Consider the following 21,077-nt stretch of genomic DNA (forward strand, 5'->3'; position numbering starts at 1 on the left):
TGGCCCCCTAAGAAATATTTACAACATTATTGATTATATTCCTCAGACTGTCTTTTTCTATCCCTGAGGCCATCACCCCGCACCCCATCATATTGGAAAAAGTACAAAATGTCTGCTAAAACAAGGATTAATAAGAATGTTGAAAGGAAGGCACTCCCTACTATACTACTTTATCCAAAATAGCCCCCTCCCCCAGTCGCTCTCCTAATATCCTCTCATTTTCTCTGTGGCATTCCCACTCTGACTTTTTTTCTTTCTTCAATTCTTGTTTGCAGTCTCATCCCCTGTGAAGGTAGGGAGCTCATCTGTCCTGCTCACCACTGTATCCCCAGTGACTATGATACTACCAGCATATAGCAGGTACTCCTTAAATATTGGCTGAAAGAATGGTTATTTCAATCAATGGGGTAACTAGACCGATGTGTTTGAGGAACATCTGACTCTTTCAAAAGCTATTCCAAAGTCCTTCCCACGTCTCTAATTTCTGAATCAGGATATTATTACACTACAGACTCTTGGAACAGAGCACCCAGCATTGTTTGTGCTTCAGACAGCAGTGACTACACTGCAGGGACTATGTCACATCTGGCCTATACCTGTTTTTGTATGGCCCATGATCTAAGAATGGTTCTCATAGATGAACATTTGCAATTGATTTGATATTAGGAATCACTAACTTTGAACCCCAAGGAAGCAAAATCTATCCCCCCCCCCAAAATTCCATTCTTTTCACTGGTAGATCCATATTACAAAAAAATTGTGTGCAATTTATTCTTGTATTTTGAATTTCATCAATAAACTTGTCTTCTCTCTTATATAAATACCTACTTAAAATCCTTGATTTTGCCTCTTGGCTTACAAAGTAAAAAATATTTACTGCCTGGCTTTTATAGGAAGAGCTAACCCCTGCTCTGGCATGGCCTCAGGGTCACCTAACTGTGATTACTACGGTGGGGGTGACCACTGCCCTGTAGTGGCCCAGTCGAGTCCATGAGGTTCTCGTGCTAGAGTTTTCCCATCTGCAGCCTGAGAAGAATGGTCCTAGACTTCCAAGGGGGACACTGAGAAAATGTTTTTGTACTTTCTAACCATTCATTGGAATGCCATTATAAAGTCTTCAAGATCTTTGTTATGAGGCCATTGCCATGTAGGGAACATTAAAGTGGTTTAAATGTTGAAGTTTGCTTACTTCTGCCAGTTACTCATCTTTTCTAACCCAAGTATAGGGTTGTTGGACAGATTATATTAGGACAGTCAGGTGGCCTTATCTTTCCAGTTTCCAGGGTCACCCTTTCCCTTACTATTTAAATTAGAATGGCTTGAGCCATGTGCTATGAGAGATCTAGTACCTTTCTACCCTGTCAATAGTCTAATAGTGTGGGAGGTTTGTATTTCGGGCCACTCTCTGAATTCCTGCTCCTAGTTCAGTGTTTCACCTCTGGCCACTGCTTTCTCCTCCCTGCTCTGCACTTCCCACTTCTTTTATTCCCTGGAGTGAGGCCAACACAGGCCTTCCTGAAGATTTCAAGGTAATAGAGGGAGGTATTAACACAGTTCAATACAGAAATCAACTGAAAGTGGATTATTGGAAGTTTTCTCGGCCATTGAGGATTTCGTTCTGGCTGTGTTTTCTTTTTAGACTCTTGCCCTATTGATCCTGCCTTCTCTTATCTACACATCTATTCCTTTCTTCCGTGTTAAAGACTTCAAACCCCCTCTGCCCACGCTATTCTCTTGGGCTTCCAGCAAATAAATTCCACATAGGTGTCATTTTCTTACTCAGGCAATTTAGCATCATCTTTTTTCTTCTCTCTTTCCAGGCCTGGCCTAGAGATAAATTATCCCACTCTCTATGAAGGCACAATTGGCTGCAATCAGTGTTTCTTTTCAAAAATCATGTTTCCTCCATCCTCTTGGCCATTAGACTATTCACATACTGTGCTCAGCACAGTGCCTTGGATGTAAGAAGCACTCATTACATGTCGATTGATCTTATTATTAGGAGGATTGCGCCAACTTAGGTCCAGTGCTAGTCCCCTCTTCCTAGCTATGGTTACTGCTGTGTTATGGTATAGGGAAAATGAGTTATTAGTGGCATTTTGGGAGCAACAATATATTGCTTCCTGCAGAACCCCTGTTTTCCTTCATACATGCCTTCAGTTCCTCCTTTGATTTTGGGGTTCCTGATGAACTGTGTTTCCTTTTGTTTGCCACAGAAATGAGTTCACACAGAGGGTACTGACATGAACATTAGGTTCAAGAGTACCCGGAAATGACCCAGCAATTGTACTTGTAGGTACATATACTACTTAAGAGGATTGAACATATATGTTCACATAAAACTTGTACACAAGTAGTTATAAGAACATTGTTCATAATAGCTAGAAATTGGAAGCAACCCGCATGTCTATCAACTGATAAATGGATGCACAAAATATGGTATAACCATATGATGAAATATTATTCAGCCATAAAAAGAAATGAAGTCTCGTACATCCTATAACATGGGTGAACCTTGAAAATATGCTACATGAAGGAAAACAGTTGGAAAGCCCACATATTGCATCATTCCCTTTTAGTGAAATATCCAGAATAGGCAAATCTGTAGAGATAAGAAGTGGATTAGTGGTTGCCAAGGGCTGATGAGAGGGGGATGGGGAGCGACTGCTAAAGGAATGATTTTTTTTTTTGAGATGATGAAAATATTCTGGAATCAGACAGCTGTTATAGTTGCACAATCTGTGTGTATATTAAAAGCCACTCAATTGTTCGAAATGGTAAATTTTATGGCGTGGGAATTATATCTTGCTTTAAAAAATTCTCAGAAGTCCATGGAATGAATGACAGTTGTGAAAATACATGCTTTGCTCTGTTCAGATAAAGACAAATGAGCTGTGAGAGAGCCCTGGCCCCCCCCCCCCTCCGCCTGATGGTGCTCATAGGTGTGTTTAGCAGAAATGTGAGTCCACGTGTTTGCTTCTTTAGCACCTGGCTTGACCCCTCAGGAATGGTTCACACGGTGAACTTCATGGTGCTGCCTCTCCCACAGCTTCTCAGGCCTGGCAGGTGGGCTGCAGCGTCTGACACAGGCAGCCATTCATTAGGACCCAGGAGCTTGGTGTTTGCCAGATGGGTGAGAACCTTAGGCTGCCATCGCGTGAGCTTCCTGGCCTCCTAGTGCATCAGCTTTTTGCATAATGCACTGACCCAGAACATCAGGGGTTTTTCAAAAGATGTGGCCAAGCACCTGCCATCCTATTACACCTTTTATATAAGTGAGTTCTTCTTCTGCTTAGGACTTGAGCTACCTTGGTTCTTCTTTCTTGCCTTCATTTTCACTCACATGACCCCTGTCACCTCATTTGTAAGGATGTGTGCAGGAAGCATCCTGCACATTTTGGAAGGCATTTGTGTTAAAAGGAACAGTCGTTATAGGAATAGCTTGCTTTTATACAACTCTTTCCAGCTTACAAAGGCTTATTCTGTTGTTATCCCAAGTGGTTCTCATAATAGCCTTATGAGTGAGACTGGTATTTTTTTTCATTCCACCGAAAAGGAATCTGTTAAATAACTGGTTCAAGGTAAATAGAGATTGTAACCCCGGCTAGCTGAGGTTAGATTTAGCATTGTTTCTGCTCTGTACTCTGGCTACCTCCATTCTGAAATCTGGATCTCAGCAAAATATGTTGATTACTTTAGATTTTAGGTTTGATATTAACGCATCTTAGATATTTTTCCAAGTCAACTAATATACTTTAAACCTTCATTTTAGCTATTTTGTGAGGTTGGAATTTCAAATATGACTTACGTTGCTTAAGAACAAATTTGAGCTGATTATATAATTATGATAGGGCATGTTCTTTTGAATAGTGAATATTCATTTTGTACAGGAATAGTAAAAAAAATGGCTTATTTAACTAATGTGCACTTAGAGGACATTAACCTCAATCAGGAGCAGACAGCTGCATCAGTTTAGAAACTGAAATGCTTGAATTTATTTGGGTACCCTGGATACAGAGAGTTGTTTTGGAAAATCCGAAGCCTGGGCCTTACTCCCGGACCAGGCATGTTGGTATTTATATAATAAAACCAAACCACCAGCACAGATTGGAGCCTGTTTAACACATACAACATTGCAGCCTTCGTTATGATGGTGATGTGTTGAGACAAGGAACAGAAAAAAAAAATAGCACTCTATCTATGCAAAATTTGTTGTTTTAAAAATGTAGGCAAGGGGCTGCACGATGGTTAAGAACTGGCTTGGGATGCCAGAGCGCCCTGGTTCGGATCCCACATATGAGGGCCAGTGACACTGCCCTCCACAGCTAAGATGCTGAACAACAGCTCAACCTGGAGCTGGGCTGCCCTGAGTCGCCGAAGACGGCGTAGGCTGCAGCCCCTGTGGCAGTGGGTTGCCATGAGCTACCAAGCCAGCAGCCAGCGTGAGCAGCCAGCAGCCGCAGTGAGCGGCCGTCCAGAAGCCGGCGACTGATCTGCCTCTCCTGGGAAGAGCGCAATGATGGTGCCAACTTAGGCCAGTGAAGCAACGTCCTCCACAACTAGACTGAAGAACAAAACAACAGCAACTTGTCTGTTCCCCTTCCCCCAATTCCCCAGTGCTGTTCCCATCCCCTCAATTCCCCAATAAAAAATCTTAAAAAAAAATGTAGGCAAGCAAGGATGCTGATATTTAAAGTAAAGGCATATACATTTGGTCAAGTCATTAACATAATAGGAAAACCAGATCAAAAGTGCTCTTAAGGTTTTTTTTTTAAATTTTTAAAAATGTTTTAATAACAAAACCATACAGGAATGGGAAAATTGGGGTAAAAGAAATTGGAAATTTAACTTTCAGTGTTTTTTATCCAAGGAGTTCTTAGATTATAGTTATTTGGAAACCTAAATTGTTCAATTTAAAAATAGAAGTGAAGAAATAGGAACAGATTGGAGTTTAGGAGGAAAAAAAAATTAGAGCGAGAAAGAGAGAAATACAACAGGAATGCCCTGTACAGGGATTGCTTATGTCCAGCTTCTTCTCAAATTTCCTCACGGCCGTGTAGACAGCCAGGGCAGTGAAGACTTGAATTCATTTCAGATCAGTGATTCTTCACATTTTTCGTGTCACAAAAATTTGATGGGGACCAAGGACAAGTGTTCCAGAATCCTGAACATGTGTTTGCATATGCATTAGTTTGCAATTGATTTCAGGAGATTCATGGACCTCATGAAGCCCCAAATTCTTAATCCAAGAGTAGATCAGAATCACTCAAAGGAGTTTTCAGAGTCCAGATGCCTCAGCCTCACCTACCCCAGGCCTTCTAGGAAGGACCACTCCCTCTCTCAGGGAGGCATGAGTGCTGGGTTAAGACATACCAGTTAGGACTGGGATGGACGATTCCTACATTTAGGGTAGATGCTTCAAACACTAGTGTTTATCTTTCAGTGAGAGCTGCTCCAGTGTCATGGACTTTTCTCTCCTGGAATCACCTCACTGTTAGCCTAGCTGGGCTGAGCCCTCAGGAGGTGGAACCCAAAGCCCTGGCAACGGCCACCCCTGGCCTGGCCCGGTGCTGAGATGTGCAGTTTTGCTGATGGCCAATACTGCTCTCCTTGGGCCCTTTAAGCTAAACCTTCAAGAAGAGCTGTGTTTTGTTTTCAGAATAGAAGCCAATGGTTCCTGCCTGCTATTGGTTTTTTTTTTTTTTTTTTAGCTGAGCCATCCCACCACCTGTTGGCAGCTCACGGCTGCTCAGCTCGGGCTGACTTGAACCACTGTTGCTCAGAGCTCAAACTCTTGAGTGAGCTCTTAACCAACTGAGCCACTCAGCCGGNAGCTCACGGCTGCTCAGCTCGGGCTGACTTGAACCACTGTTGCTCAGAGCTCAAACTCTTGAGTGAGCTCTTAACCAACTGAGCCACTCAGCCGGCCCTGCTATTGGTTTTTATGTTATCTCATTTGTAAAGACATTCTTCTTCTATGCTGTTAAAATGCTGAATGCTAAAACAAATGGCTTTAAAGGTGGAAACATTCATAGCTTCTTGAGAAAGTAAACATAAAGGAAATTATAGGTCGTCTCTTCCGGTCTTCCACCTCGGCCACAGTCCTGCTTTATGTTTTGATGTCTCCAGCTATGCACCATCATTAGTCTATCATATAAGCTGATTAATAACGTTTCACCATCTCAATCTATGCACTTGTGGAACCTCTATAACCACGTAATTAGCAAGTTGAGTAGAAGTGTCATATTGCAAGTCACCGATTTACAGTAATTGGTCAGATATAGAGAGGTGGTTAAAATAGCGAGTCACAAAAAGTATACACAGTCTATTTTAACTTAAAACATATGCCTATACATTCATTTCCCAATCTTTTGTTGTCAGTATGGCCCCTGGCTGGAGTTCTGGTCTTTCTAGCAAAAAACCACCTAAACTGTGTGACCCAACATTTCCAGATTTGGTTTCTTCAAAGTGGAGCAAGAACTTGACACTGGTGAAGACACACAAATGCAGAACATCTCTATGTTTTAGTGATTTTGTTACGCTCTTTTACAGTTGCTTCATGGATACCTAACACAACAGTATTTAAAAATAGCACCTAGCTTTTAACTGACTTGGCTTTTATAGAAAAGGGAAACTGTTTGTTTTCTGTGCACTGATTTCATTGGTTTACCCAAATTTTAATTAAATTATATAATGTCAATAACTCATACAACTGATATAAGCTGGCTTGGGAACCAACCAAATGACTCCTGGTGGACATACAACTAGTCTTGTAACAGCAGAAGGGCGCAGGTAGACAAAAATGCTGAGGGTCAGTTAATCTGACAAATTCAGTTTGGTAGAGACAGGTTAAGAGTACTTCTGTAACAGATATTGAAGAAAATCAAAATCGTGCACCATGTCTGAAAGAACATTGGAGTTTTTAAAAATTGTATTTGTAAAGTAAATTTTATTTGTAAAATAAATTTCTACAAGGAGGAATGAACTTACTACCCTTTAAGAGAATCTGCACAGAGTTGTACAGGTTGAATACCTAGAACTAGATCAGGACGGCTCTGATGAAAAGATCAGTGTCTCCAAGGCTTCGTGGGATCAACCTTCCTTGGCAAACATAGTTTTCCCCTTTACTTGAACAATTAATTTTTCTGCATTTAACAAATGAATTTACAGTAAGAAATATTTATAGTTTCAAAGTGGTATGCTAACAGTCTTTGGAATTATGAAAACAAATTTTCAATGTTATAGAAAAGGTCTGTGCTCTTCTTAACAAATGGATTTGATAAACCCTAACTTTATGATTTCAAGGTGTAGAAGTTGAACAAATTTAGCTTAAATTTCATAACGTGTGTAAATATTTATTAACTTTTTAATCTATTGCATGTTAATTTTTAATGAACTGTTTGAAATTCTCAACAGTGCTTTTTTTTTAAAAGATTTTTATGGTGGGATTGGGGGATGGGAATAGCGCTGAGGAATTGGGGAAGGGGAACAGACAAGTTGCTGTCCTTTTGTTCTTCAGTCTAGTTGTGGAGGATGTTGCTTCACTGGCCCAAGTTGGCACCATCATTGCGCTCTTCCCGGGTGAGGCAGATCAGTCGCCGGCTTCTGGACGCCACTCACTGCGGCTGTTGGCCGCTTATGCTGGCTTCTGGCTACACACAGTAGCCCATGGCAACCCACTGCAGCAGGGGCTGCAGCCTACGCCGTTGCAGGTGACTCACGGCAACCCAGCTCCAGGTTGAGCTGTTGTTCAGCATCTTAGCTATAGAGGGCAGTGTCACTGGCCCTCATATGTGGGATCTGAACTGGGGCCCTCTGGCATCCCAAGCCAGCTCTTAACCATTGCACCACTCGGCCGGCCCTCAACAGTGCCTTCTTACAGTTTCTCTCAGGGGTCCTGCTAAACTACTTGTCATCTCTGGTTTAATTAATTATACTTTGAACAAAGCTGGGTCAAAGATATTTAGGACTTATAATCATTTATTTCTACCTAAGTCAATAAAGAGTATTTATATTTAGCCAGATTAAGCTATTGCTATAAAACCCAGCTAGTGAATTTCTCTTTCTTCCAGAGTAATAAAAAAATTGTCCTCAATCTCAAGGATTATATCATGGCCTTTCCTCCCTGGCATTTAAATCGATGTAAAAATGTCTCTTGGAGTCATTTCTGTGGAGGACTTTAAAAGAGGTGAAACACATGGCATCCTCACAAGGCTTATAGTCTTGTTAAAGAAATATGGCTCCTGACTCTGGGTGGTGAACACACAATGTGATATATAGGGGATATATTACAGAATTGTACACTTGAAACCTATGTAATTTTACTAACCATTGCCACCCCAATAAATTTTAATTAAAAAAAAGAAACATGATTGACATATTTGAAACAGATTTTACCAAACATTTGATTAAGTTTAAAATGAGACGTACAAGCAGTAATTACTGAAGCACCTGCTTTGCATAGTTTATTTTGTGCATAGCAGAGGCTTGAGTGATTAGGAAATTTGGGGAAAGTATGTGGGACTAAAACTGGACTTTGAAGAATAAGTGGAATTTTAACTGACTAGTGAATAAGGGAGAAAATTCTGGGTAGGAGGGAAAAGGCCTGGCACAGTATATTAGGGGCAGGATGCACTAGAAGCAGACTAGAGAGTAGGATTTGTTTTGTAAGCAGAATGTCCTTAGGTCTTTATCTGAGCACTTCCTAACTTCTCTGAGTCTTTTATCTTGGCAATGAATTATCTTTGGTTACACCTCTTTTCTTTTCCTATCTGAGACTCTCTATAAGACCAATGATTTGTTCTAGTCTACCCTTCAATCTCTGATGGTGTGGCATTGCAAAGGCTCTGTGGGGTTGTGTTCATAATAATGATAACCGTCTTTTACCCAGTGCCTCTTAGGTACCTGTATCAGTCCGGATAATCTAGGTTGTGCTGTAGTAACAAACATCTTCAAAATTTTAGTGGATTAAAATAACAAACTTTATTTCTCACTTATACTACATGTCCAGTCTGGGTGGGTGTGAGTAAAAGGCAAGGTCTCAACTATTTGCTGTCACGGGACTCAGGCTGACCCTGCCTCAACTTAGATATACCACTGCCATTTATCAGAAAGGCCTGAGTCCTTTCTCCTGACACATTCTAATCCCCCTTCTTTAACTCATTGAGGATTTGTCATCAATGACATTTTCACAGCCACTTGTGAACTTTTTAGCGTATTCCACATCTTATATATAAAATCTTTCATAAACGTGTTTGTTACCTATTGTGTGGATGAGTTTGTCAATGCAAGACAGCAGTTGTGATTTTTACCTGGGAATCCCTCCTGAAGTTGCTGTTGGGCATGACATGTCTATATTAACAGGAATACTAAGTATGGGGAGGATAAAGCTCTGAGGCCTGGGACGGAGGCAGCACGGTGTCACAGAGCAAGTGTGGGACTAGTAGCCGACAGCTCTGGGTCTGAGTCACAACCCTGCCTCCTCCCACCTGTGTGACCTTGGTATGTCACTTCCCTTCTCTGAGATTCATTTTCTTCAATTATAAAGGAGTTGGTCTAGATTATCCTTAAAGTCTCTTTGAATACAGTGATTCTCTATAAGTACTAAACAAGTAAAATTTAAAGCTAGAAATACTTTGTTTTTTGGACTCTATAACTATTTGCTTTTTTAAGTTCTTCCATGTGGAAGGAAATTTGTTTTTCTTTAGTGCAAGCAATGTTAGTCCTCCTTTCTCAGGCAATTAAGAAAGAAATGCAGTCAAAATTTTCATCAGTTTAGATCTGCTGTGTTTATTTGCACAATTTATCCCCTTTACTCTTATTATTTCCTGTCTAAAATGGGGAAAGGGGACTGGGCCAGGGTCAGCTGCCACTTGGCAGCTTCACTTCTAACCTTGGAGATTCTCACTCTTATCCACCAAAGAACTCTGAGTCTAAAGAGTTACATGGCAGCAAACCCAATAATAATTGTCCTCCAAAAAGGTCTGCTTCCTTCAACAATTCTTCATGTTCCTGAAAAGGGCCACTTAGTGATAAAGACTGTAGATCTTTCCTTCCATTTAGGTTTGAGGCTTTAAGTGCTTTTGGTTCCAGCGTTGTCCAGCCAGCTCTCTCTGCCTTGCTTTACACTGCTGGCAGCTTCCCACAGACGAAAAAGAAACACTTACTGGCCGCTTCTACTTGTCAAGCACTATAACTTACAGTGGATTCAGACAGAAAAATGTTCTATAAATACAGAATTAGGTGAGGAATGTGCCAGAACCAGAGTCTTATCTCTAATTGTCAGTAGGATTCAGTCAAGCTACCAAATACTCTCACAATCCAAAGGTCCAGAGAGTAGCAATATGGATGGTCTAGCACATGAACAATATGAAAAGGACAACTGTTAGTTAATAATGAATGAATGCAGACTTAAAACTAAAAAATACACACATACATGCAGGCACACATACATACTTGTGTGCAAGTGGTTCTGGAACTGAGGTATTTCCCTGTAAAACTGCTCAGCAGCTCTGAGCTTTCCATTGACAGTCTTTCTGCTCCACGGTGCACCATGGAAGCTCTTAGAGGCTCTAAGGCTGGGAGCCCCATGGAGGGCCTCTGCATGGATGTGACCAGATCCCAGTGAGGGAACCCTTGGGGAGACTTGTTGTTTGGAGACTAATGTGGACTGAGAGCCACCAAAGAGGTCCTGGGTACCCCTTATGGGCATCCCTGAGTCCCAGGTGAACTTGTGGGGAGGATGCAGATTGCTGTGTAGGTATTGGGGAAGCACCCCCTCTTTCCTGTCAACCTTCCTTACCCCCATTCTTTCTCTTTTCCATTCCTCTCCCTCCTTCCTGGTGGTTTTTCTGTTCTCTCCACCCTCTGCTAACTCCAAGGCTCCTGTGGCTTTGGCAGCTATCAGGATCCAAGGATCCTTGAAATGGGTTTCTAGGAGTGCTGCAGAGCTTCCATCCTGAGAGGCTAATGTTTTGGAAACTGGTAAATGTTTGGGGGGCTGTTAACTGGCTGGAGTTTTCTGGCTAAAGTAAGTCCATGAACTCATAGCAGATTGATGCTGATTGGGATATGTTAAGGATTCTGAGTTGCAGATAATCTGGGTACTTTATATGACTAAGATGCATATATGTGGAGGTGTGTGTGTGAGAGAGAGAGAGAGACAGATAGAGATAGATAGATAGAGAGAGAGAGAGAGAGAGAGAGAGAGAGAGAGAGAGAGAGAATACTTAAAAACGTGGTGAATACTGTTTCTCAATTCCTACTTGCTGTCTTAGGCAAACATTCTTACATAACCTTACTTTCATAAGACACATGAAGCTCCTCCTCCTTTTCCTGGGTGATGTGTTTCCCCAGTGAGATCCATGATTTCATATTTGAGGCTATGTATGCAGACGCTGTATGGTTTCCACATCATGAAAACAAATGCAAACCTCTGCATTTCGCTGGCTCTACTCCAGGAATTTGAATCCTCTTTCTACTATTTATGATAAAAACCTAAAATACACTATGTTTTATTCTCATAGACTATGTTGACACACACGGAAAAAAAACATGCTGAATCTAAAGATGTCAGTTTAAGAACAAAACCTGACTCAAATTTGTTTTGGGCACTTCTTTCCAACATACCAGGATAACTTAGAGATAAATCTAGAGCTGAGCATTTATTCTTCCTTGTCCTTTGTGTTTTTTTCTTTTTTAATTCCTTCCCAAAAGTTATGAGGGACTGCTTGAATTATAGTGCATTTTTTCTTGTCAGGGTTGATTTGATTTCTGGTCCCTTGCCTCCCAGCCTACACTCTAATGATGAAGAGGCGGCAGATTGATGGGGAAAGGAGTCAAAATGCTGCTCTGGATTTGGGTTTTTGCATGCTTGCTGTCTGATGCCAGAGACATTTACCAGATGGACTTGGGGGTGTGAGACTGGGTCTTAACGTGGAGGGAACTTCAGAATAAGGGACCCCCTATGGGATGGGCTAGCTCTGTCCTCTCCCACCTAGCCATTTGGACCCTGGTCCACTGTCAGGTCTGTCTCAAGATAAATAGAGACTCAGCTTTTTGTTGTTGTTGGTTTTAGTTTTCAGCAGTTTGAGTATGATGTGTATGGGCCTCAATTTCTTTGAGTGTTTGTTTGGGGTTTGCTCAGCTTCTTGAATCTTCAGGTTTATGTCTATTGTCAAATTTGGGACTCTTCCAGTCATTATGTCTTTAAATATTTTTTTCTGCACTGAATTCTTTCTCTTCCTCCTCTGGAATTCCAATGACTGAATGTTAGACTTCTTGATGTTATTCCTCAGGTCCCTGAGGCTCTTGTCATTTTTTTTTTTAATCATGACAATTATTGTGTCATAGCCATTTTGCTATTGAATCCATCCACTGAGATTTTTATTTTGGTTATTGTATTTTTTCAGTTCTAAAAGTTTCATTTGACTTTTTTATACCTCCTATGTCTTTGCTGAGACTTTCTATCTTTCCATTGGTTTCAAGATTGTACACCCTTGTGAAAAGTATAACTATTGCATTGTTTTGTACACCTGAAACTAAAAAAAAAAAAAGATTATGGTATAGTCATACAATGGAATACTAGTCAGCAATAAGAAAATATTAAACTACAGGTGCATGTACCAACATGGATGACTCAGAACCATGCTGAGGGAAAAGAAGCCAAACACAAAAAAGTACATACTATGTGATTTCTTTTATATAAAGTTCTAGCAGAAGCAAGTGTAATCTACTGTGATAGAATTTAGAACCTATGAAGGAAATGTTCTGTGGCTTGATATGGGTGTGGGTTGCATGTGAGGTTAGATGTGTATATGCATTTGTCAAAACGCATCGAGTTGTGAGCTTAAGATTTGTGTATTTAACTCAAGGTGGAATATTCCTCATTTAAGAAAATTAAAGGGCAAAGTACAAATTATAATTAACAAATATCAAGTTTTTAAATAAAAATAATTAAATAAACAAAAAAAAGAGTGTACGCCCTTACTTCTTGGAGTATTTTTCAAATTAGTTGCTTTTAAGTTCTTGTCAAATAATTCCAACATCTGTGTCATACCCGCATTGGCATTTGTTGATTGTATCCTCCCCACACTAATTGGAATTTTCCTGATTCTTCATAAGCCAAGTAGTTTTGGATTGTATCCTGGATATTTTGAATATTATGAGATTCTGAGTTGTGTTTAAATACTATAGATAATGTTGATATATTTGTTTTAACAGGAAATTGAACTCGTTGGGTTCAGGCCTCAAGTTCTAGCCAGCTTCTGTGGGTTGTGATTTCAATATCAGTTCTGCTTTCAAAGATTTCGCAGTGGTTTTCAGATTTGTCCCACACCCAAGCCACCCAGTGGTTGGTCTGGAACAGGGAAGAGGTCTGTCTGTCAGCTTGGTTCTCAAAGTCTCTGATACACTAACAAGGATCAAATCAATGGTGCAACACTGGGGTGGGCCCAGGACTTTATAAACCACTTTATGGGGTTGCTTTCCCTCTCCACGATTTCCCCAGTGTTATCTAGTTCCTTGCATTTAGCCAGAAAAATTGGGCTTTAGTTTCCCCATGCTTTGCTGCATACTCCCTGTGGCTGTGCCGAAGGCCAACCTTCAGGGGAAGATAGAAAATACTCATGGGGGTTCACCCTGCCTCTTGGGGCCACAGCCTTAGGTTGAAGAGGAAGCTTCTCTTTCCTCAGAGTTTTAGGTACCTGTGCCCCCTGCTGTGGCTTCCAAGAGTTCAGTGGGATTGCCTGGGAGTTGGAATGCAAGATGAGAAAAGGAAAAAGAAAGGAGAGGGGGAAATGGGGGGTTTCCCCTACTCTCTCAGCATTAGGGGACCACTTCCTTCCTTGAGCCTACAACAGGGCTTCTCCTGGAGCCCTGAGTCAGTGCGAATGCCTCCTTTCAGTGTGAGTCTGCCTTGTGTGGGGGGCAGAAGGGAGAGATACCCGAAGAAAAAGCTGTGGTGACCTCATTGCCACTTTATTGGTACTTTGAATTCTAGTCATTTCCCTCAATGTGCCTGCTAGTATTTACTTTTCAGATTCCTCAAATAACTGCTCTATGCATTCTGTCGAGGTTTTATTGCTGCATTCAGTGAGAGACACAGGGTGGATTGGTGGTGGTGTGCTTACCCACCTTACCCAGAACTGAAGCTGAGATACTTTTTAAAATACAATTTGTGAATTTTAGTCATCACCACAAGATGTGTAACTGTTCTCTGGCCCTTTTGAAGCAAGCTGGCTCTCTGAGGCAAAGGCCAAATACATGAAAATGCCAAAGAGAAGGCATGTGAGCTCCCACCCCAGAGACTCTCAGAGCCCGTGGTCACACACTAGGGAAGGCCAGAATCATGTCCTGTCCAGGCACCGTTTTGTGCCTCCTCCTCCCCCAACAACTTGCACAATCCCCTTCTTTTTCTAAAAAGGAATAAACAATTCCCTTCAATCATTGTTTCCTGCCCACTAACAGATGCTCTTAATTAGCACAAAATTGCTAAATAAATATATTTTGCTTGTGTGGGGCTTGTTTCTCCCAGAAAGCTTAGCCTTACCCAACATCAACACATCAACACATTCTCAGTATATTGTTTAGTCTGAGTCAAGAACTCACAACCTTTTACCAGGGGCACAACCATAACGCAGAGAATCGATTATTGGCCATTTCTCCCAACAGAAGTTGTTGGTTCACCAACTTTTCAGGACTGTGGGAATGTGCATTTGGGAGTAATGAAACTTTATAAAACTATCCCAACACTCTACCAATTGTCTATCACAGTAAAGAAACTGATCATTTAAATCACTTGTCACACAAGTCCATCCCTAAATAACTATAGCATTGAAACACAGAGGAATAGACAATTAGAAGCCTCCTTTTAGCTTATTTTATGTNCTAAAAAGCATTTTAGAAAGCATTTTTTTCTTGGAGTCTATTTCCCTTTGTCTAAGACTAATTTGCTTTTATACGGCTAAAATTACAAGGGGAATTAGAAGAGAGAGACAGAAAAAACACAATTACTGGAGTTAAAGCTTAGCTAGGAGTTACTGGCCTCACTTATTTTGCTTGCAAGAGGGTTTATTGAAACTCTGGCCATAAATCTTAACAAGAAAGTTTGAAAAATCGATATTTAATTAATTTTTAGGAGGTGAATTTTACTGCATACTCTTAGTTGTTTTCAAATGCTAATGTCTATCAATGAGATGCCTAATAAATGGTTAAAATGGAAAACCTGTGTTTTAGTTTTGAACTAGGAGAGGAAAGGGGGATTATTAGCAGAGAGATTGGATGGAAGAGAATGCCTTTCCAATAGGGATATATCTGTGCAAGATGAGGTCTGTGGAAGAAGAAGACATGCTTGAAGTATCATTTTTAATAGAATCATACCCTACACCCCAATGTTGGCAAAGGAGGGGCAGCTGAACCTCAAAGCCCTGAATCTTGACCCTTAATACTTACCTGACTCTTGGAGGCCTCTGGCTAATTGTCAGTGCTGCTTCTCTGGCTTTGTTAGGGGTGGGGTTGGAGGGGCTGTTGTTTTCCGCTTAACACTCTGGCCCAAGAGTAGCCTCTTCTCTTAATTTGCTAAGACACAGGGGAGGCCAGGCTGAACCTTTCAGTGGGTCTTTACAGAGGGCTCGCAGGAAACTCATAGGACCCCCACATAAGAATCACATGGGGGGAGCTTATTCAAATGCATGTGCCCAGATGTCAGCTCAAGATTCTGATTTTACAGATCTGGAGTGGGACCCAAGAATCTGCATTTTTAAGTACCTCCCAGGTCCATGAGAAACTAGGTGGACCACACCTTGGGAAACACCATGAGAGAGGCCAGAGTTAGGTTTTCATGGTGTTAGGGGGATATTCTGAACAAGAACATGTGACCGTCTCTGTCCTGTTCTGTCATTATGGTGGTTCTTAGGGAGAGGTACACACAAAGAATAATGGCACATGTCCCTTTAATAAAAATCCTCCAGGAAGCTGCTCCAGAGCAAATGGCTCCACTTTGAGGTCCCCGCATGCTTTGAGATCCACAGATCTGCCCCAGCCTTTCTTCAGGAGGCAGGGTATGGAGCCAAGCACAAAGGCAGGTGCTGATGTTTAAGGCACAGTAACTTGCCCACTACTAAAAACAGGTCCAGGGAACACACTGAGCNTGCCTTGTTCAATTAAACAACAGCCATTGGTGTTTTAAGGGGATCAGAGAATTCTGTTTGTGGAATTTTTTAAAGGACAAATATTGATGTGTGCACTACAAAACTAAGACAAATGATAATTGAAAGAGATGATAAAAGCTAGTGGCTTCCTTAGGGAAATGATCACAAATTACTGTCACACTGATTCCAATAAGAAAGAGCATTGCTGTATGTGAAATGTTTTTTAAATAGCTCAACCAAAGCAGTAAGCCAGAATACTTCTGAGGGCATCTCTTTTCTGTATATTTCTATTATATCCACACCTGAGACCCCTCAATTTACATTATTCACTACTCCAGCTGCTGTATCATGGTCAACACTCTGTTGGAAATGCGGAATACCAGATTGCAAGAAGGATACTGTTTGTGGGTCCTTGAGATAATCCTATAGTTTCACCACATTGATTCACCAGAGGATGCCATGCAGGAGAACTTCCATTTGCCCCCAGAGAGCCACTCTCCACCCTGTTCCTGCTCTGTACCCCAGGAAACTGGCCTGTGTAGACCAACCGTACCTCCTTTTTCTATGTCTTCCTGTTGAGTTTGACAGTTGAGTGGGTATGTATTATAATAGGACTGGATGTGATAGGATTGGCTATGTTCCCCTAGTAAATGCCTTCTGCATACAGTTTTCCTCTCTGGGTTTCAAAAATGTCTCCCTCTACTTGCTCCTTCAGGCATACAGTTTATAAGAGCTCTTTGGTGCTACCAGCCATAGGCATTGCATTATTCATTATTGGTTTCCTTAAACCCTGCCTGCACTTTTGTAAATAGTCTGTTCAATTCTTCTCAAATTGGCCATTTGGAAGGACCCCCCTGGATTCTGCTGGAACACTGACTGATATTTGCCCAAGTCACCCAGATGACAAAGCCGGTTATATTGTAGATATCATAATCTGTATCTTTTGCATTATTTTAAGTAAACACTCTCTTCTAGGCTGGTCTACCTTTGATTTAGAATCAAATAGAGCAGGGATCAGTAACCTATAGCCTTGCAGGCCAAGTTCAGCTGGCCGCCTGGTTTTGTAAATGGAGTTTATTGGAATACAGCTATGACCACTTGTTCACTTCCTGCCTGTGGCTGCTTTTGAGTGACAGCCAGAGGTGAGGAGTTCCAACAGAAACCGAATGGCCTGCAAAGCCTAAAACATTTGCTATTTGACCGATCACAGAAAAAGTTTACTGATCCCTGATTGAGAGGAAAACCATAATGGGTCAACTTGATCACTTTCATCAAGAGGCTCCTGGGCCAGATGGGGGGGGCACTTGTGAGTGGCCCCATGACAATGACATGGGAAGCTATAAACCCCAGAGCTAGACAGGATTGCATGAAGCATTACATTGCCGTGCTGACAGCAGCAGCGATCTGGGAAGGCGCTCTGTCCTAGGATGCAAACATAATGTGACCAAGCAAAACTAGGAGGCGTTTGTATTTAAATGTGTTTCTCAATTATGATTTCATAATTAAATAGTTTCCTGAAAAAAAAAATGGCTCTCCCTAATGTTTCAGCATCTCCCTATCAAAGTTATTTTGTACGTATGCATCTCCCACATCAGGCTGTGAGTGCCTCTTGGGAGAGTCCAGGTTTTATTCATATCTGTGTTGACCAGTGCCTGGCACAGAGCGGCTGATGCCCCATAAATGTGTCTGGCGAAACGATAATCAACATCTAATTCAGAGAAGTAAAAAGAAATAGGGGGGTGGAAGACTTTAACTGGGACGATATATGAGCTAATGTTCTCCGACTCTCTTTGACAGTTCAACCTTCACAGAACAAGAACAGCTATAAGAAAAGGCTGTTTTTCCCACAAAAGGCACCCCTTAGGGCACACTGACTACATAATTTGCAGGGCCCAGTGCAAAATGAAAACGCAGGGCCCCTTGTTCAAAATTTATTAGGAATTTCAAGACCGTGTCAGCAGAGCATGAAGCCAAGCATGGGCTCTTCGAAGACGGGCTGGTTGCCTGCTCACGAAACTGGCCCTGCCGTAAGGATTAATGAGGAAGAGGCAGCCTGTGGAAACTCAGTGGGGGTTCTTTGAGTGTGGAGGGACTGCAGGGCACTCAGCCACAAGGTGGAACAGACCTTGGACGCTAATACTGTGGGCTCTAGCGACTGCGTGCCACGAGTTAATAATGCCTACCATGGAACAGCTCTTTGTCAGTCACAAAGTGTTTGCGTTTATCTCAGATGCTTACTCAGGAGGGTATTCTTTTTCCCCAAGCCCACACGGCTGGCTTTACATGGACTAACCTGTTTGCTCTCCCTGACTCCTCCTTGCTTTCAGTTTCACCCCAAGTCACCTAGGTCACTCCATCTAGGAGCACCAAGCCACATGTGTACTAAAGCATCTCAGGGCTAGACTGTTTAGATGTTTCCTTTTTGGGAGATAGTTCCTGCCATCATACCTGTCTTAGTCTGTTTGGGCTGCCATAACAAAATACCACAGACTGGGTGGCTATAAACAGCAGAAATTTATTGCTCATAGTTCTGGAGGCTGGAAGTCCAAGATCAGGGTGCCAGTGAGGTTGGGTTCTGGTGAAGGCCCTATGCCAGGTTGTAGACGGCCTCCTTTGGCTGTGCCCTCACATGGTGGAAGGGGCTAAAGAGCTTTGTGGGGCCTCTTATAAGAGGATTAATCCCATTTATGAGGGCTCTACCCTCATGACCTAAGCACCTCCCAGAGGCCCACCTCCTAATATCACATTGAGCATTAGGGTTTCAACATGTGAATTTGGGAGGACACAAACATTCAGACTGTAACAATACCTAACTGAAGAACAATGTATATACATGAATGGTCCCTTTATTTTGTCTCCAGAACACTCCCCTGCCCCCTTCCTCGCCATACAAGGGAGTTTAGGGGACCATCCCAAGCATTCTGCAGAAATCCCTGTGCCACAATACCCAAAGCCTTTCCTGACATTAGACATTTACCCTGTGAGCAGCTGAGCCCTTTCCCACCCTACCCCATGAGCTGTATTCTCCCCTTAGAATTACATTCAGCCTCCAGGAAGTTGCCAGGTGGTAAGAACCATAGGTGGGGCACTTTGAGCTCTAGCAAGGACTTCATGACTACTGCTTCCTTTTGACTGGAGGAGCCCCCATTTTTGTTTCTTCCAGATCACTGCCTTCTAACCCTTCATCCACTCCACCACCCTTCCTGCAAAGGGGCTTTAGGGTTCATTTCTAGTCACTGTGATCATGGAAGCTGCGGATGCCCTCTGCTGAAAAGTAGGGGCTACCTCACAGTGCTAAAAGGCCATCCTTGCCTGCGCAGGTGGTGCAGGGTCCTTGCCTGCACATGCAAAGTTCCAGAAGCCAGGAGGTCTGGACCACTGGGTGGTGCCACTGGGCCACCCTGTCGCCCTATCTGTCTCTGTGCTGGGGAAGGTACCCAAGTGCCCCAAGGATTTCAGGCATTATGGTGCTGAAACAACGAAACTAGCCCTTAGGGAGGCACATATTTCTGAAGCACTAAGCTCTGGAAACCGCAGTAGATAGGGCAGTATTTCTTCTGAATGGCGAATAGCACTGTGTAATACAAACCTGCAGTTGAGAGAGCCGGATGGGGTCAAGTGGAGTTTGCCTTTGATCAGAAAAGTCAGATGTCCCCCAGGGCCTTTGCAATCTCCTGCTTAACCTGGTAGCTGGGCTTTCTCAGGCCTCATTTGTCTCCCTGTGACTGATGTGGCATTAATGACAGCAGCTCCAAACCAGCTCCCTGCCTTGTGTGTGCAGATGTGTTTGTTTTGCAGGCAGCTAGAGCGGCTTTGTCGCCTGATACTCTATGCCTTTTCCGCCCCCCACCCCCAAACCCCTCATCCCTTACACACCAACCTATGTTTTCTCTCTCTCACAGGGTCCCCGGTGGCATATAGACCTCCAGCCTTGGGCAGGCCCTACTCAGTCCCTGGATGAAGAAGCCTTGAGGTTCCTGAGATACATCAGCACCACCCAGGTTGTGTTTCCTGCACTAGTGGGTTTGGAAATGATGTAAAAGATACTGGTTGCCCCTTTTAGAGAAACATTCTTCAATGAGGGGTTGGGGAGGTTCTTAGCCACTGCTGATAGGGGCTTGATAGAGACATGGTTCCTGAGGCATTGCTGCTTAAATTTATCCACTCACTTAGAGGCAGATAAGATGCCTTCCATTTGCTTCAGCATCCTCTCTGTTCCAGGAGTATCGTCATCCTGAAATGTTTTAATGATTCATCCCGATGTGTTTTAAGGATCCACTTTAGAAAATTGCTTTGGAAAACCATTTGAAGTGACAGATTCGTGCCCGTGAGTAGGCAGTCAAGTGTGTCACAAAACAGAACCCTCATCAAGCTCCGTTTTGTATCTGGAGGAATCTGCCTTTTTGCTTTTCAGTCACAGATGCTTGGCAGACAGGTCTGCACTAGGCTAGATAGAGAGCAGAGGACACTTTGCAGGCAGTCTGAGGAGAAGCTTGTGAATCCAGAGGCTTTCTATTCTTCAGGGCACTTTAAATTATTACTGAGCACTGGCCTGTGCTAGTGACTTAACATATTGTGGCAGCTCCTGCCCAGCTCCGCAGGCTGAGTCAGTGCCCAGAGCAGGCAGAGAGACCATCCATTAAGGAGAGTCTGTGGCTCTTGACACGTTAATCAGGAGGTTCCATTCTCAAGTAGACTGATCCTGGGGGAGAGAGGGACATGAGAAAAAAAATCAAGGCCACAGGGAAACTTCGCCCTGAAATGAGAGGTGCCAGTAAATTAGCAACTCAGACTGCCTGTGAGGAAGAGAGGCCCACTCGGGAGACTGCACTGTGGAGCCGGTGTGGCACGGGTACCGTGGTTCTTTCGGTGTCCTTTCAGGACACTTGCTCTTGGCATCCCACTCCTCCTCCCAAATCTCTGGTAAAA

General features: G+C 42.6%; 1 protein-coding gene across 2 annotated transcripts in view; it reads left to right on the forward strand.

The window, feature by feature from the left end:
* METTL24 (methyltransferase like 24) overlaps positions 1-21,077 on the forward strand; it is a 108,220-nt gene that overhangs the window by 11,487 nt on the left and 75,656 nt on the right. For both annotated transcript variants that reach the window (XM_019646360.1, XM_019646361.1), the window contains exon 2: positions 20,051-20,149. In XM_019646360.1, the coding sequence (XP_019501905.1) occupies positions 20,051-20,149 (99 nt within the window). The remainder of the gene's footprint in view (positions 1-20,050; positions 20,150-21,077) is intronic.

Source organism: Hipposideros armiger, unplaced genomic scaffold (assembly GCF_001890085.2).
Source record: "Hipposideros armiger isolate ML-2016 unplaced genomic scaffold, ASM189008v1 scaffold_101, whole genome shotgun sequence".
NCBI lineage: Eukaryota > Metazoa > Chordata > Mammalia > Chiroptera > Hipposideridae > Hipposideros > Hipposideros armiger.